Source organism: Mangifera indica, chromosome 1 (assembly GCF_011075055.1).
Source record: "Mangifera indica cultivar Alphonso chromosome 1, CATAS_Mindica_2.1, whole genome shotgun sequence".
Taxonomy (NCBI): Eukaryota; Viridiplantae; Streptophyta; class Magnoliopsida; order Sapindales; family Anacardiaceae; genus Mangifera; species Mangifera indica.
This window is the reverse complement of record NC_058137.1, coordinates 23631750-23648174: the sequence shown is the minus strand read 5'-3', so window position 1 is coordinate 23648174 and position 16425 is coordinate 23631750. Positions and strand designations below refer to the sequence as shown.

The 16425-nt window shown below is 32.3% G+C and overlaps 3 protein-coding genes across 3 annotated transcripts; 2 read left to right on the top strand and 1 right to left on the bottom strand.

Moving 5' to 3' along the window:
* The first annotated feature begins 954 nt into the window (after positions 1-954).
* On the top strand, positions 955-6283 carry LOC123227500 (nephrocystin-3). Its single transcript, XM_044652408.1, has 9 exons — positions 955-1166; positions 2011-2232; positions 2472-2745; positions 3160-3310; positions 4076-4298; positions 4383-4474; positions 4689-4824; positions 5269-5600; positions 5709-6283. The coding sequence occupies exons 1-9, from the start codon at positions 1120-1122 to the stop codon at positions 5957-5959; spliced, it is 1728 nt and encodes a 575-aa protein (XP_044508343.1). The 5' UTR covers positions 955-1119; the 3' UTR covers positions 5960-6283.
* Positions 6284-8002: 1719 nt separating this feature from the next.
* Positions 8003-12138, top strand: LOC123227499 (protein phosphatase 2C 57). Its single transcript, XM_044652391.1, has 11 exons — positions 8003-8462; positions 8986-9114; positions 9252-9354; positions 9464-9574; positions 10087-10166; positions 10283-10336; positions 10866-10982; positions 11103-11157; positions 11295-11327; positions 11425-11471; positions 11812-12138. Exons 1-11 carry the CDS (start codon positions 8143-8145, stop codon positions 11933-11935), a joined length of 1173 nt encoding a protein of 390 aa, XP_044508326.1. The 5' UTR covers positions 8003-8142; the 3' UTR covers positions 11936-12138.
* Positions 12139-15202: 3064 nt separating this feature from the next.
* LOC123227498 lies at positions 15203-16425 on the bottom strand. The gene is made up of 3 exons (XM_044652375.1): positions 16292-16425; positions 16139-16191; positions 15203-15669 (listed from the first exon to the last, which is right to left on the bottom strand). Exons 1-3 carry the CDS (start codon positions 16356-16358, stop codon positions 15529-15531), a joined length of 261 nt encoding a protein of 86 aa, XP_044508310.1. The 5' UTR covers positions 16359-16425; the 3' UTR covers positions 15203-15528.

Sequence of the window (16425 nt, the reverse complement as noted above, 5' to 3'; positions counted from 1 at the left end):
TAGTTTTGAGTATCTAGAATTTCCGTGATTGAGAGTTATTACTATTCCAATTAGTATGTTTTAGTTATCTTTCAAAGGGGTTTTGCTCCTGTTAGAATTTCGAGTGGTAACTCTGAGATCTGTGTTTAAAGCCATGTCTCATGTGTTTAAACTTGCAGTCCCATCTCTACTCAAACTGAAGCAAAAAAAAATTATAATAATAATAAAAAAATTATGTTTTTACATTTTGATTTCGTATACTGGATAAATAATTGATATATATTATTAAGTAATAAATAATTTTAAATAAAATAAAATAATATTTAATTGTATAATATTTAGTTATGCACTAAAAAAAAATGTATATATATAATTGCTTTTCGAAAGTTTCGACAAACCTTCTTCTTCTGTCTTCATTAGGGTTAGATTTAAATTGAGAGAAGTTTTACATAGAATTGAACTTGAATTCGATTCGTGTCAAAGAAGTCAAGCTCAAGTTGGAGTTCGACTCTTATCAAAGGAACCCAGTTTAAGTTTGAGTTTGGTTCATGTCAAAAGAGCTAAGCTCAAGTTCAAACACAAATCGAGTTTTTAATTTAACTCGTTATTAAGATAACATCGTTTTAATGCATATTGATTAAAATATCATTTTGTATCAAAATTTATAAACTCGTGATTTTGATAAATTGAACACCCTAAAGCTTCAGTTCGAAAATATTAAACTTTTAGACTTGAACTTGCTTGAGTTGAACTTATTTTAAACGCATTTGAATCGAGTTTGAACTTAAATAAATTTAATTCGAATTCAACCCCAGTCTTCACTCTTTACTGAATTATTCTTCAAGATAAAAAAATAAACCACCAAAGTCTATATATCTCAAAAGACCCCCCGGAGGAATAGAGTTGTTTCCAATGTCGGAGGGGCTTTTGGCGAATATTGTTAATTAGTATAATCACCAAGAAAATATAGTGCTGCGTCTAAGCTGTGTACTTACATTGGAAATTTAGGATAAGCGTAGCTCATTGGGTTTCTATAGTTGAGGATTTTTAGAAGGAGAATCCGCGACTACCCGAGCCAACTTACGCACTCACTCACTGCAATATTGAACTTCTATTCAGATTCTGCCTCGCAACTCTCCCATGGCAGCTTCCTTCCATCTTCTCTCTCCTTCTCTCAGCAATTTCATGTACTCTTTTAACTCTCTATTCTTCAGTTAATTCTTGTATGTATAAAATGATTTTTGTTTTGAGTTTCTTGTAGTTGCTACAATCGGAATTATGATATTTTTGCTTGTTTTAAGTGGCTACTCTTAGAGCTATGGACATTCTTATCAGTTTATGCATACACTTTCTTTCATTATACCCTTGACAGCCGTTTTAAGAGTATGTATTAGATTCTAAAGGGAAAATAATTTTAGTTTTTCATTTTTATAAACGTAGATGAAGTATATGAGATTTTGACTGAAAGGGTATGTTGATAATTTTTGTGTGTGTGTGTAAATAGTGAGTACGTAGAATTTTAAGGTCTGTTAGATTATGTTGAATTGTTCTGGTCATCTAGAAATTATGTGAAAAGGAATCGCAAAAAACTTAAGTTGGAGTCTCTGGTTGGTGTAGTTCCAATTAATTTTGCAGTGATAGCATGGAGAAGTGATTTATTTTTGTTTTTGCTTATTTTATTTTTTAAAAGTGTGTATCATTTTGTCAAGGAGAAAGAAATATTTGCAAGAGGAGTTTGTATAATCTGTATGATTGTGTTTCTCCGAGTGTTTTCGGACAGGCTTTGTACTGCACAATACAACTTGATTTTTCCAACGCATTAAGTGGTCTTTGAAAAGCCAGTGTGCTACCCTTGTCACTTTAATGATTTTTTTAAAATTATCTATGCATTTCTGCTCGAATTTGATGCTCTAGTTTGAGACAGTTTAGTCTGCATGGTTCAATTTTTGAGTGTTTCATGACCTTGTTTGAAGGTTCACTTTTCCTATATACTGTTATCTGACAAGCCTCAATGTTTTGATATGGCTTCAGGAAGGGACAAGTGGGTGTGCGATTGTATTCAGAACACTGTCTTAATTGCATTACATTCTTCCACAATTGTCGTCAAAAGCAGAACTGTAATATTAAGCTTTACATGGTACCTGGTAAAGCCATTGCCCATCACCACTGGTCAAGACAGTTTGCTTCAATTGGCTCACCAGAAACCAATGTAGATGTTTCTTCTGGTGTTTCAGATCTGGATGACTTCCAGAGGTGAGATCATACTCAAGGGCTAGTAATGTATCATTCTCAAGAAATTATTGATTTTGGTTTTTTTTCCCCTGAAACATCTATATTTTGACATATGAAGACTTTGGGTGTGCTGTTAAGAGTTGATTGTTATCTCTAGATAAATGCTTTGCTATGTTTCGTTTATTTGAAAATGTGAAGGAAGTTTTAATTTGCATAATATCCCCTTAGAAAGTTAACTACCAGAAATATGCAATTAACAGGTATAAAACATTGCTTGAACACTCAAGTAGCCATTTGAATGGCATTAATGATTTTGAGAGACAGCTGCAAGAGTTATTTGAGGAAGTGAAAACTATGATTATGATGGGAAACAAAAATGATGCCATAGATCTACTTCAAGCAAATTATGAAGCTGTAAAAGAACAGATAAATGCAGGCACTAAAGGCATAGAAGAAGCTGCAATTCTTGACATCATAGCCTTGGGATATATGGCTATTGGAGACTTGAACTTTGTTGGGTATCTTTTGAATATGGTAACATTCTTTTCCTCAGCGAGTAATGTCAAAAGGACTTTTGGTTCAAGAGTCCCATATTTTTTGTACACATGTTTTACCACAATTTTTAAGCCCTAGGCTAAGGCACTTAAATGGTTGGATTGCATCTAACTTGTGCCATTTCTAAGATGCATTACTTATGCACTCACCATTAAGTCTCCACCATTCAAAGTGCCTTAGTCAAATGTTTCAATAATAGTCTGTGATTTGTGTTGAAAAAGTGGTTCTTTTAAACCTGCATATATATTATAATTCTATGCATATTCAATTCATTTAGTATGTCCTACATTAACGTGGAAGTTGACATATTTTTTGCTTATGATATGTAAATTTTGAGATTCTCAAATTTTATTTTTCATCTTTCTCTTATTGATGTGTTGTCTATATGGCCAGATGAGTGAGGTTGTTGATTGTCTGAAGAATGAGGAACCTCTTCTAGATGGAATACTCGTCCATATGGGAAGTATGTATTCAAGATTGGGGAAGTTTGAGAAATCCATTCTCGTTTATCGTAGAGTTATTAGTATTTTGGAGAATATATATGGTAAGTACAGCCTTGAAACTTGTCTGTGCAGTCTCTTTTACTTGTTGAAGTAGCATAAAAACTTGAATCTTAGCCTTTTGTTGGCTGTCAGACTTTCAATTTCTTTGTTATAAAGTTGGCCATTATATTGCCTCTTTTTGCATCACTACAATTTTGTACTTCTACATTAGTTGTCAAATAAACCTTTCACTAGGATTAAGCACTCTTAAGATGCTTTCCAAAACCAAATTTACAGTTTGAAATGTATGCCTTATGATTCTAAATTCTTTCTAATTTCCTACTCAAAATCCATTTTTTTTTTAATGGTTGAAACTGCAAGAAATTGCTTGCTTTGATCTTAGTACTATTTGTTCCGGAAGATCATACCGCAAATTCAAAAATTGAAAATCACGTTATTGCCAACTTGTCCTTCATGTGATGGGTCATACATACCTGGCTGTAAATTCTTTCGGAGCTTTTTTTTTTTTTTCGTAAAATGGGACTTTTGATTGCTTTGGGTACAAAATTGCAATTTCACAAGGAACACTTTAGCAATTATGCTGCTTAAGATGCTATATCTAAATAGGCTAGAAACTGGATCAAGTAATATGTGTTTTCCTCCACTTTCCAGTGTGAAGCTGCTCTGCTGATTTGTCATTCTTTTCCAATTTTAGTGCATTATCTCTAATGTTGCATTTTTGGGGTTTTCTTCTATTGTTTTTGTAATTCACTAAAAGCAGCAAACCAGAAATTAATGTTTTCCTCAAAATGATGTTTTCCTTATAGGGAAGGATAGTACTTTTCTTATCACACCATTATTGGGGACAGCAAAAGTTCTTGGCTCTGTTGGAAGAGTCAGAAAAGCAGTAGAAATCTACCATCGGGTGATTACCATATTGGAATCAAATAGAGGTGCTGAAAGTGAGGATTTGGTACTACCTTTATTTGGTCTTGGTAATCTCTTGATTAAGGAAGGAAAAGCTGTGGATGCAGAAAGTGCTTTTATAAGGTTGTTTGTCTTTTTCATGTGTATTTTTGGATTTTGCAGAATTTGGGTTTGATAATTCTCCTATTTACCATGTTTGCTTTTCAGAATTCAAAAGATTTATACAAAGAAATATGGGGAACATGATGGACGAGTTGGATTGGCTATGTGTTCTCTAGCGCATGCAAACTGTGCAAAAGGTTATGCTCTCTCCATATGTGGTGGATTTCCTACTTTTGGACAGAACTTGTTTGATGTGTTTATATATATTGCAGAAATATTTGTATGTGTAACAGCTTTTATTCTAGAATTTTAGATTCATTATACTGTTTTTATTTCATAAATTAGTATTATCACTCTCTCAAAATTCATGTTACCAAAGCTCAAGTATCGCTTTGTGTGTAAATTTGCCAGGGAATACAGATGAAGCCATTGATCTGTACAAGAAAGGTCTCCAGGTCATTAAGGATTCAAAATATATGACTTTGGATGACAGTATAATGGAGAAAATGAGGATTGATTTGGCGGAGTTACTTCATGTGGTTGGAAGGTAATGTCTGATGCAAGATTGGATTTACATAGGGAACATGAATGCATTCTGATCAGACCAATATAAGCACACATTGGCTGTATAATATGTTTTGTTTCCTAATGGGACAACCTTCATAATGTGTCGGTAGATTGTCTGTCTTGGCAATTGGCATTATCCACTAGGAATTGGTGGGCTGGCTAAATGAAGTTGATGTTTTACCTTGATGGTTCGTCAAATCTTTCATGAATATCCCTTCTGACTTTTCAAGTTTGGAGTTAAACTTGTAACTTCATTGTCTGGTGACCTGTGGTTACTCTGCTGACCTTATCATTTACAAGTCATTTTACTCTCATGACTCTGGATTGCATACTGCAATGTTAAGCAACTATGTTTTTCACTATTGCATTTTGCTAAGCTTATGAGAATTAAGTGTTTTAGTGCTTTTGTTGTATTGCTTGTCAGAGGAAAAGAAGGTCGAGAGCTACTAGAGGAATGCTTGCTGATTACTGAGAATTACAAGGGGAGGGAGCATCCCAGTTCGGTAACACACCTTATAAATCTTGCAACCTCCTATTCACAATCAAAGAATTTTGTGGAGGCTGAGCGACTACTTAGGACAAGTTTGGAGATCATGATGAAGACTGTTGGACCTGATGATCAGTCCATCACTTTTCCAATGTTGCAGCTTGGAGTCACTCTCTACCGGTTAAATCGGGTTGAAGAAGCTGAAAAGCTAGTGCTGGAGGTTCTGCGCACCCGTGAGAAGGCCTTTGGAAAAGATTCTCTTCCTGTTGGTATGCCTTTTCTGTTTTAATATTGCTGTGTCTGTATTATGATATATTTTCTCAACTTGCCTAACTCTGTTCATATGTCCATCCTATGTTATTTAATTGGTATGGCAGGGGAGGCACTTGACTGTTTGGTTGCCATTCAGATAAGATTAGGGAAGGATGAGGTTGAGTTACTGGAAATGCTCAAGAGGGTTCTAAGAATTCAAGAAAAAGAATTTGGCAATGATAGTGAGGAGGTTATGTCAACTCTGAAAAAAGTTGTGTTCTATTTAAACAAACTAGGTAGGAATGATGAGAAAATTCCCTTGCTGAAAAGATTGTCCAATCTCAGGATGAAATACAAACAAAAAATTGCTTATTAAGGGCATAATACTATTCCTTATATGACCTTCTCTTGGGAAAAAAATGTTTTGATTGATTATTTTGTCTGTGCCCTTTGGATCCCAAAGATTGCAGTAATATGAAAGAGAGTGAATTCCCTGCAATTGCTGCTTCTCAGAGGGGTCGGACTGATTTTTTATCATTGTCTTGGTAAGTTATCTCCCCACTAACTAGCTGATAGATGCAAAGCCTGTCTTGCAAAAATTTCTCCTATTGTTGTTTGTGCAGTAGGGCTGACTTTGGTAATTACATGTAGTCTAAATATAGTTGGGATTTGGATTTATTAATCTATATGTTTTTACTGATGTTCTTCCCTAGAGCTTCTTGTATCTCTAAGAACATTATTATAGTGATGTACATTTGAGAGGCAAAAGACTAGATGAAGAGGGAGCAGAGTATTTGTTAATGGAATGGGTTTTTAGCCTTTATTCTCCTGATATTAATGTGGGTTAGTCTAGCAGGAAAAATTCTTTAATTAGGAAAGGTAATAATGAAATTTTTGTGTCATGGAAATACAATATTAAGCTTAACGGCAATAGAATGCCTCAAATTAGTCTCTAAGTAGAGAAACATTGCATATGGATTCTCTTATACTCTTATTTTCCAAATTTCATCAATGCAAATGCAGGAGTTTTTTCCATTGTCTATTGACTATCCCAGGATTATCTTCATTGATTTCCCTAGTTTTGAACGGTTTGTAGTGTTTGTTTGATCAGGAAATTTGAGAAAACACGAGAAAGTTAAAGAAAATAGAAGGGTTCAAAGAGACAAGGGGGAAATCTATAAAAATATATTCTTCATTTCTTTTACCTGAATTCTAAGTGGATCATTATACTAGGATTTCTGGAGAAAATATAGCTCCCTTTTTCATTTTAGCATATCACACTTGCGTGCTTTTTGGGTAGTGTAACCAAATGCACGACAGAAAGTGTGACATATCAAGCACACTTGAGAAATATTTCATATTTTACAAATTCATTCCTTTTTCTTTACAAATCTCAACTAACATTGATGTTGGAATCATGAGCTGATAATAGTTCACAATTTCTTATGTTATTTATGCCCAATAAATCAAGATTTTTCATCTCAATCATTGAGCCATCTGGGTTGTGAAGATACAACTGACCAATGGAGATTCTGCCCTCCCAGACTCTACACTCTTCATATATTATATCTCCATCTTTTCTAATGTCTTTTTCTGCTGTTATCATGCTGTCACACTGCAAACAAAAGCCAATATTGTTAATCTATTTCACATTTACACTTCTTCTGTGTTTGCCATGAATTTGTTATATATGTGCATATAAGACAGAGGTTTGAGAGAGAAATACTTGGAAGGAAATGTAATTGTTCCTGGGATTGATGTGGTTGATGATGGGCATTTTATCAGGATCTTCGCATTTCAGAAGATGTATCACAAAGCCATAGTTGAATAGCCTATTCACATAGATTAAAAGGGGGAAAAAAAAAAAAACAAACAAACAAAGCCAAAAGGCAAAAAATCATATATTGAATGAGATGAAATTTCTTTGATAAGAAAAGCAAAATCATGGGGTATTTCCCAAAAACACAATTCACTAAATTAACAATGAGGGTACACAACTTTTAGCCCTCTAAATGTAATAAAACACAATAAAAACACTATTAAAGAAAATAAAAAATTTCATATCAAAATTCATACAATTATATCGCAAGTTCTAGACATCAAACATACATCATCATCATTTATAATTTAGTACTAGAGATATCTAAAATACTGCTAAAATTTGAGAGTAATCCAATAAAAGATAAAAAAGAACACAACGGTTTTTTATAAATTATTTAAAATAAATTGTAATATACATTTAGATATTTTTTAATTTAATTACACAGGTAAAAATTATTTTAGAAGTTAAAAAAAAAGACTTTTCTGTTTTTATATTAGTTTTGAGGTTTGTATTTATAGGTTTTTAATGACAAATTAGTGATTTACTAAGACAGGAGAAGTACACAAAGTCATAGTCCAATCTCACGAATCATGAGAAAATAATCCGTTAAATCCGTTATAAGGCTTTCCTTCTGTCTCTCTTATCCTTCTTTAATCCAACTCACCACCACCACTACTTCTCTTCTCTCTTAACTCCCTCAACTCACTGCTGTTCCAATTCACTGAAACTCTGTCTTAATGGCTTTGTTAAGCCAACAGTATTTGCAGAGTTTTCTCTTATCCAAGCTCAACTTCAACTCTAACTTCAAGCCAGCCAACAAAACAAACGCTTTAATTGCTTCTACAAGAGTTAGAACTCTCAACTGCTCCGCGATTGCAATCGACGCTACCTCTTCTTTGAGTGGCGTTGCCGGTATCCGATGGGGCTCCGCCAGTTTGCAGGGCCTGCGTGAAGAGATGGAGGATGATCTTGTTATACAATCCGATGGCCTTGATGGGTTCTCCTTTGCTGCGGTTTTTGATGGCCACGGCGGTGTCTCTTCTGTCAACTTTCTTAGGTTGGTCTATTCTTCGAATTCGATCACGGAGATTATTTGGATTACTGGGTAGTTCTCAGGTTAAGTAAGTTTATTGGTAAAACTAATTTAGGTGCTAGGATTTCTTGGAATCGTATAAGGGGTCTTGTTGCTCGAATAAGGTTGAAATTTGAGTGGGGAATTTTGCTAGGAAGAATAAGTTTAGAGCTTGTAACATTTATATTTTATTTTATTGCACATATAACATTTCATTTTATAAATGTAATGTTTGATGTTTTATGATAGAGTTCAAAACTAAGATTCAGTACTACCCTCTTAGTAAAGTAAGCGAAATCTTAATTAATAGAAGTATCAGTTGATGATTTCCATATTAAAATTAAGTAACCTTTAATTAGAAGGATGCTTTAAATTTGATTAGTGCTGAATCTCTTGTGATTTGTGGTTTTAGGGACATCTGAAAAGAATGGAATGAAAAATTAATATGAAATTAATTCGATTATATAGTTTCTTTTCTTGTTGTTATTAATCTGATTTTCCAACACAGGGATGAGCTATACAAAGAGTGTGTTGCAGCTTTACAAGGTGGATCGTTGTTGAGTGGAAAAGATTACAATGTAATTAAACAGGCCTTAGAGGAAGCTTTTCAAAATGCTGATAAGAAATTGTTGAATTGGTGAGCGGATGGATTCTTTTAGAAAAAAAACATTGCTCTTTTCTTCGAAGACATATGTATACAGTATATACTCTCAATATAATTCTATATTCTAAATTATTGCATTGAAGGTTTAGATGGTGTTTCATTTTGTAAAGGCTTGAAATGAATGCGGAGGAAGATGAATCTGGTGCAACGGCCACAGTTATGTTGGTTGGAAAAGACATGCTATTCATTGCACATGTTGGTGACTCATGTTTGGTATGTATCCAACATTTGTGCAGCTTAAGATGCTCTGAACTTCATTTTGCATAATAATATCTGAGGACTCAAATAAAAATGTATACCTTTAATTAATTTTTTGATGCAGGTGCTATCTCGTTCTGGGCAAGCAGAAACACTGACAAATCCTCATCGGCCTTATGGAAGCAACAAGGTCTCCCTTCAAGAAATCAGAAGAATCAGAGAAGCAGGTGGATGGGTGTGTTTTTCTGTTCTTTGAATTCTGTTTCACTTCTTTCATTTGCCTTCTCTTCTACTGTCGAATTCTCTTCAATGTGAAGAGGAATTGCAGCATAAAAAAATGATGCAGGATCTGTTAAATTGTGCAAACAGAGTTGCTTGATGTTTTTGTTTTGGGTTCTTGAAATTTTCTCTTTAGTGTTATCAATGATCACATGGTAACAACTAGAGCTTTAGGATTTGATATTCAATTTTGTGCAGTCTCTGCATACAACAACATGCCATTCTTTTTCATAATCTGAATATCCAAATATTTTTTGGCTTTATGAAGGAATATTTTCTTAAATGATCCTCACCTATTTTAAATCTTAATTGTCTTCTTTTATGAGCTATTAGAGTTGGTATTTGAATAAAAAACTCTGATATGCTTATGATTTGTGTTTATCCTTATCATACAGTCCGTTGTTTCCTTGATGTATAGTCTAACTTGCATTGCATGGCTGTGCTAATTTACATATACAATGTCTATAGATTGCCAATGGGAGAATTTGTGGAGACATTGCTGTATCTCGTGCTTTTGGTGACATCCGGTTCAAGACAAAGAAGAATGAGTATGTCCCTTTATGCTGTTTGTTCAAGGATGGACTCTCACTGTTCTTAAAATTGAATATGAGTGGCCTGCTGTATGTGTAATCCTTTGATTTTGGGATGTTTTGTATGGGCACAGGATGCTGAAGAAGGGTGTCGATGAAGGAAGGTGGTCTGAAAAATTTGTTTCTCGGTAGGTGTTATGTCTAAAATTTTTGCTTATTTGATAATTGGATCCACCTCATCTCAAGGGAAAATCAGAGCAGACATATAAATTTGAAATTTTTACCTGTGGCCAACTTTGAATTGCACCATAGGGGTTATATTTTAAGGTTCAACTTGCCTAGTTCAAAGGATAACACCAGAAGGAAGACATAATATTATGCAGTTTTTTACAGTCTGAAATTGATTGTGGTTCTTTTGTTTTTACTTCAGAAACTACTGATTGAGTGGTTTAAGCTTGATCTAGATTGAGATACACATATATTGACAATCACATCATGTCAGCTAAATTTTAAATTATTTTTATAACAAATGCCCAAACTGTTCTTGCTTTCTATTGACGTAGTAAATAATGGCGCACAGAGTTTCAGCAATTTAAATTTCTAATTCAGGTTGATCAGCAGTAATATATGTGATATTTTATAGCAAAATAATACTAATGGACACTTTTGGAATTACAAGATTGTCTTGATTATGAATACATTCTTTGTATTGTACAGAGTGAAACTCAACAAGGACCTGGTTATTGCGTGGCCAGATATTTTCCAAATAGATCTTGGGTCAGATGCAGAATTTATACTGTTGGCATCTGATGGATTATGGGATTACATGAATAAGTTTGTTGTCAACCCTTCAGTCTTGATTTAATATATATTTTTGAAGTGCCCGCTAAGTAGCAGGCGGTACTTTTGGTAGCTCAAAATATACCACTCACATGTTAACCATCTGTGTTTCAGCTCAGAAGCAGTTACTTTTGTGAGGAATCAGCTTCGGCAACATGGAGATGTACAGGTAATCATTCTGCTTTGTGCTTATGTTTATCCTCATAACAGTCTTGTACGTGGAGCTCATTTTTAATTGTATATCTCTCTGTTGTTGAATGTTCTTTGACCATGTTTGGTGTTCATTTTCCTCTCATCTGATTTCAGGTAGCTTGTGAAGCACTTGCGCAGGCAGCTCTGGTAATGTGGAATATTTCTCTGTTGTCTTTTTTTCAAAACAAAATAGTCATAATTTACTTGGTAACTTATATATGATAGAACTGGAAATGTTCTGCAGGACCGACGTTCCCAAGATAATGTCAGTATTGTCATTGCCGACTTAGGGTATGCACATATCTGTAACAGTGTTATGTTTCCTTTATGCTGCTGAACTTGAAAGTATTTGCTGATTTTCAGCCTAGCTTAAGCTATAATTTGCAAATTTGATATTAATTCAAAATTTATTCCCATGGACTATCTCCTACCTGAAAGGTGAAAATAAGGTAATAGCAAAAAAGTAATGTGCAGCTGTTAGCCTTCACTTGCAAATGGAGTGTTTTCTTGTTGCACTCTGTTCATCACTCTCTTTGCTGTCATTGCAGCATATTCTATGTTCTATACCTTCATATTTACTTTTTACTATGCCATACTATATGGGTAACCTTTTGCTTTGACTGGCACTCAGGCGAACAGACTGGCAAAATCTACCACTTCAGGAACAAAATATTGTGTACGAATTTGGGCAGGCTTTTGCTACCATTGGAATTGTGTTGCTAGCAATATGGATGTCGTCTCAGCTTCCTTTGTGAATGTGGGGGCTTCTGGAAATGTATATAATCACTTAGATTCCATGTTTTTGCCAATATAGATTGTTGTACTAGTCTCTCACTTTCATTATATTGCTTTAGGTGATTGAGAACCATCTCAAAGAAAAAAGAACAGAACATATTATTCTCATTCTATGTATCTCATTTCATCTTTGAAAATTAATCAAATGCTCATTACTGTGAAATGCTTGCGCTCCGACACACACATTTCATGCATATACAGTTCTTCTGTATTTCATTGTAATCTTTCTAGCATATAAGTTTTGGTCAGACTGAAGGAGATCTTGGCAATAATGGCCAATAATGTCAATATAGATATGTTACTACTTTGTGCAGCAAATGGATTTCTGTAAATTCTGCTTTCAGGGCTAATGCCAAATGATGGAAAGTTTGGTGTTTATTCCTTTACCTAATTGAATAGGAGTAGACTCAGGTTGAATGAGTGGGAAGGGATTCTGAGTCATGATAATATATAATTCTCAGTGTCTTTCATTGTAGCCAAAAAATGTGGGTTAGGACTTGAGGAAAATAGAGTCTGGTTTGGCAAATGTTTTTGCAATCTTTTGCCAACTTTTTATTTAGATTTTGTTGCTTTTGCCTTTCTCAGTAGTATCTTTTAGGTTTGGTATTATTATTAAAAGAGTATTTATCACATTGCCATTGAGCAAGGTCCAATGTGATAAATTAAAAAATTCACAACTAATTTCATTTAGTTTAATAATTTTCTAAATGGGAGAATGACTATTTCCCACCCTTTTTGAATTTGCTTGCCCACCATCAAACTATAGCTTTTGTCATATTTTGTTAGTAAATTTTACTAAATTTTAAGGTAAAATATAAAAAAAACAAAAATACTTTCAGTAATTGACTTTTGAAGTTTAAATATTAATGTGATAATTTTAATTATTTTTAAACACTTATTATAAGGTTAAAATAACAAAAATACCCTTTTATGATTAATTTAATTACTTTAAAGATTTAGATCTTCTGTTTTCTTAGTTTTTAACCTTTGAATTTCCGTTTGCATATTTCAATGATAGCTATAAAAAATCTTGAAATAAAATTTTGTTTTTATTTTGAAACCAACTTATCGAAACCAACTTTTCATAATAGTTTTGTTTCTAAGTTTAACAAATGAAAAAATACATGTAAAGAGTCATCAAAAACAATTACCGACATCAGAATTTGCAAACAAATTGCCACTATATTAACAAAAAACAATTTAAGCACACAACAATCATGGAAACTGGTTACAACAATGTCATACTTGACAATAAGACTCCTATGTCAATGTTGTTTTCATTGAATATGTCTTACTTAGTTATCCGATAGCAAGATCAAAATTGTTATTATTGTCCTCCTTCACTCTCTTGCCTACCTATCCCACTTCATGTAAGGCTAGCTCCACCCCTACTAGCCTGTCAACTTTGTCTTGGCTCTTTAAACAGCATTGTCAACTTTATCTCCATTGGTCCACGTTAACACCTCACAAATTGAGGAGATAATGAGAAAAATAGATGATAAAAAAGAAAAATAAAATAAAATAGAAAAGAAATTAAGTTTTAAAATTATATTGTAAACATTACCTAAATACCCTTTTACCATTAAAATTAACAAAAAATTTTGACAAAGAATGAAATGACCCCATTTTTTAAGTTCCAAGGTGGAAACTAGTCTTAATTTATATGTTACTGTATTTTTCAAGTTTATTCAAAGGTGTTAGTATTACCTTTGACCGTGAGACCGTGAAAGCGACCAGCCCACCGATTAAGGTTAAAATTGTCTTTTTGTTCAAATCTTAAGTATAATATCATAAATTAAAAATATAAAATTGTTAGACAAAGTTATCTTAAAGGGATGCTAGTGATGAGTTCTTCAAAACAAGAAGACTTTTTTTTTAAAAAAAAATTTATATACACAAATAATATATTATCATACGATTATATATTATTTTATTTTTAATTTAAAATTATTTAATTATATAATAAGATATCATTTGTATATACAAAATATATATAAAAAATAAGTATACATAGTTATATTAATTAAAAAAATAATATTATATATACCTATTTTTGATACATAATTTGTATACTTTCGTTACATGATTTGAATGAACTACCATACCTTACAAAATAAAGCACAAATTTATGGTGTAGTGATTGGGGCCTCACCCCCCCACTATCATTCCAATTAAAGTATAAATAGTATTTATAGTTACTAAATTAAGTTAACCTTAATTTCACATCAATATTAATTTTGTAATAGCTTATATTTATTGGATGGGAACTATCAAATACTAAACATTACCTAACATAAAAAGTTGTAGAATTTTGACTTGAGCAAATGAAATTCCAATTGTCAATAGTATATAGTCAAAAATATGTGATGATGAGAAGGAAGAAGATATGAAAGGTGGGAAAATGTAGGTGTCATCTATGGAGAGCAACATTTTTGGTCCCTATGCCTTGAATTATTGCATCAACACTACTACTCCCAATCTACCCTTTTGGACTTTCCTAAGTGCTGGAGAATGACTCACCCTCTCTCTTTTTGTGGGAAGGACAAGAAAGGGGTTGCTCTGGTTATTTTATGCTGGTACGAACCAAAAAATACAAAATAGAATGATTATTTTCCACCAAATGTTTGCCTCTCAATTCTCACCAGTTGGAGTCTTAAAATGTGGGTTTTATCTATTAGTCAATTATTTAGAATAATATTATATGTGTATCAATTTAAAGCTTATAATAAATATATATATTATTATTTAATTAAATATTATTTTATTTTTAATTTATAATCATTTAATTATATAATAATATATTATTATTAATTAAATTTATATAATTAAATTTATTATATTCATAACTATAACCATGGAGTCGATAAAACGATAAAAATATTATTTAAACAATATAATCACTTATTATGGAATGTTTTTCTCACAACATGTTGTACTTGAAAAAAATAGACTTGTGAATTCTTTTTGAGTTTCTCTTATAGACTTGTTATTTCTTTATTATTATATTTTTTTATTCATTGAAAAAAATATATTTATTTTAAATAGACAAATAAATATAAATTTATGTATATTATTATATAATTGGATATTTTTTTTAATTTAAAATTACTTAATCATATAATGACATATTAAAATATATATAAATATTAGGCACTAAAGATATAATTAGACATATTTATAAAATTTTAATTTGAATTACTTTTAAAAAAATATATTAGGCACCGATATTCAAGAACTTCATTTATTGTAATATTACAACATGTCGCAGTAGCCAAATAAGAGCTTACATATGTTGTATATATAATTAAATACAATGCAAAATCATATATAATTTAAAGACTTTTAATTTATACACCCCACAAGTAGTAGGTAGTGAGGAATGAGCATATTATTGTCACCGAATAATCTCATTTAAAATATGCAAATAATAATATTTGGACTCTTCCCATACATGATGATCAAAACCTCTGGGATCAGAGACACTGAGAAGCAGTAATTAATAATTTCTATTATCTTATTATTAATTAATTAATTAATTGATTGATTAGTATCTTCAAGGCTTGGCTCCACCAACTGGAGGTTTTTTCTTTGGAGGATCATGCTTTGTGTTAGCTCCTGCATCATCATAATCCAGCCCTACTGCATGTTCTGAAACCAGAAGCTTCCTTGCAATATTCATTCGCTCACCTTCATACTACAAATAATAAAACAACATAGATTTATCGTTTATCATAACACTAAATACATCTTTGAACTTGGGGTGCATATATATACAAATCTATTATCAAAACATTGTTATACTATTTGTCTCTTACCCATCTCAAATTGTGGGATTCAATGTACATCATTTTGAATTGAACCCATAACTTCATCATAAGAAAAGAATCAAGAGTATCAATTGATTTAAATCAAATAAAACGGACACTAAACCCTGATATTTAAAATGGGAAAGAGACAAATTTCAAGATAATATCTTGATAGTAAATTGAAATGATACATTTTATATTAATGCATTAAAAAATTTGAAGTATGTGAGGAATAAATACAAAGAGATCCCTTTTTTTTTTTTTTTTATCACTTGTGTGTGCGTGTGTATATATATATATATATGCACACATACAAAAAAAAACGCTTTTGCTAAATTTTATGGGGTTTAAGGGTACCTTATAAAGTGAGTGTTTAGGGATCATGCCATCTTTGAAGCCTTCATCCATGCCTGCAAGAGAGAAAAGACTGGCTGTCACAATCCGAATAAAAGTAAAATAAACTTTATAGTTTAGTTTTATTTTTAAGCTTATAGTGTTATTTATGATTACCTGAAGATAACAAAGGAACAAGGAGGAGGATGAAAAGTAGAAGAGATGCATTGATCTTTAAAGCCATGAGTGAATGAAGCAATAAGCTATGGATTTCCTCAAAGAGGAGGAGATTGGGGAAGGGAGATGTGCTT

What these genes read in the sequence shown, in the direction of transcription:
- LOC123227499 (XM_044652391.1), top strand. Translation starts at nt 8,143, where the DNA reads ATGGCTTTGTTAAGCCAACAGTATTTGCAGAGTTTTCTCTTATCCAAG. An exon ending in GATAAGAAATTGTTGAATTG is followed by an intron (nt 9,115 to 9,251) that starts GTGAGCGGATGG and finishes CATTTTGTAAAG; the next exon opens with GCTTGAAATGAATGCGGAGG. An exon ending in TCTGAAAAATTTGTTTCTCG is followed by an intron (nt 10,337 to 10,865) that starts GTAGGTGTTATG and finishes TGTATTGTACAG; the next exon opens with AGTGAAACTCAACAAGGACC.
- LOC123227500 (XM_044652408.1), top strand. Translation starts at nt 1,120, where the DNA reads ATGGCAGCTTCCTTCCATCTTCTCTCTCCTTCTCTCAGCAATTTCAT. An exon ending in GCAGAAAGTGCTTTTATAAG is followed by an intron (nt 4,299 to 4,382) that starts GTTGTTTGTCTT and finishes TTTGCTTTTCAG; the next exon opens with AATTCAAAAGATTTATACAA. An exon ending in TTACTTCATGTGGTTGGAAG is followed by an intron (nt 4,825 to 5,268) that starts GTAATGTCTGAT and finishes ATTGCTTGTCAG; the next exon opens with AGGAAAAGAAGGTCGAGAGC.
- LOC123227498 (XM_044652375.1), bottom strand. Translation starts at nt 16,358, where the DNA reads ATGGCTTTAAAGATCAATGCATCTCTTCTACTTTTCATCCTCCTCCTT. An exon ending in TGTTCCTTTGTTATCTTCAG is followed by an intron (nt 16,192 to 16,291) that starts GTAATCATAAAT and finishes TCTCTCTTGCAG; the next exon opens with GCATGGATGAAGGCTTCAAA. An exon ending in CTAAACACTCACTTTATAAG is followed by an intron (nt 15,670 to 16,138) that starts GTACCCTTAAAC and finishes TATTATTTGTAG; the next exon opens with TATGAAGGTGAGCGAATGAA.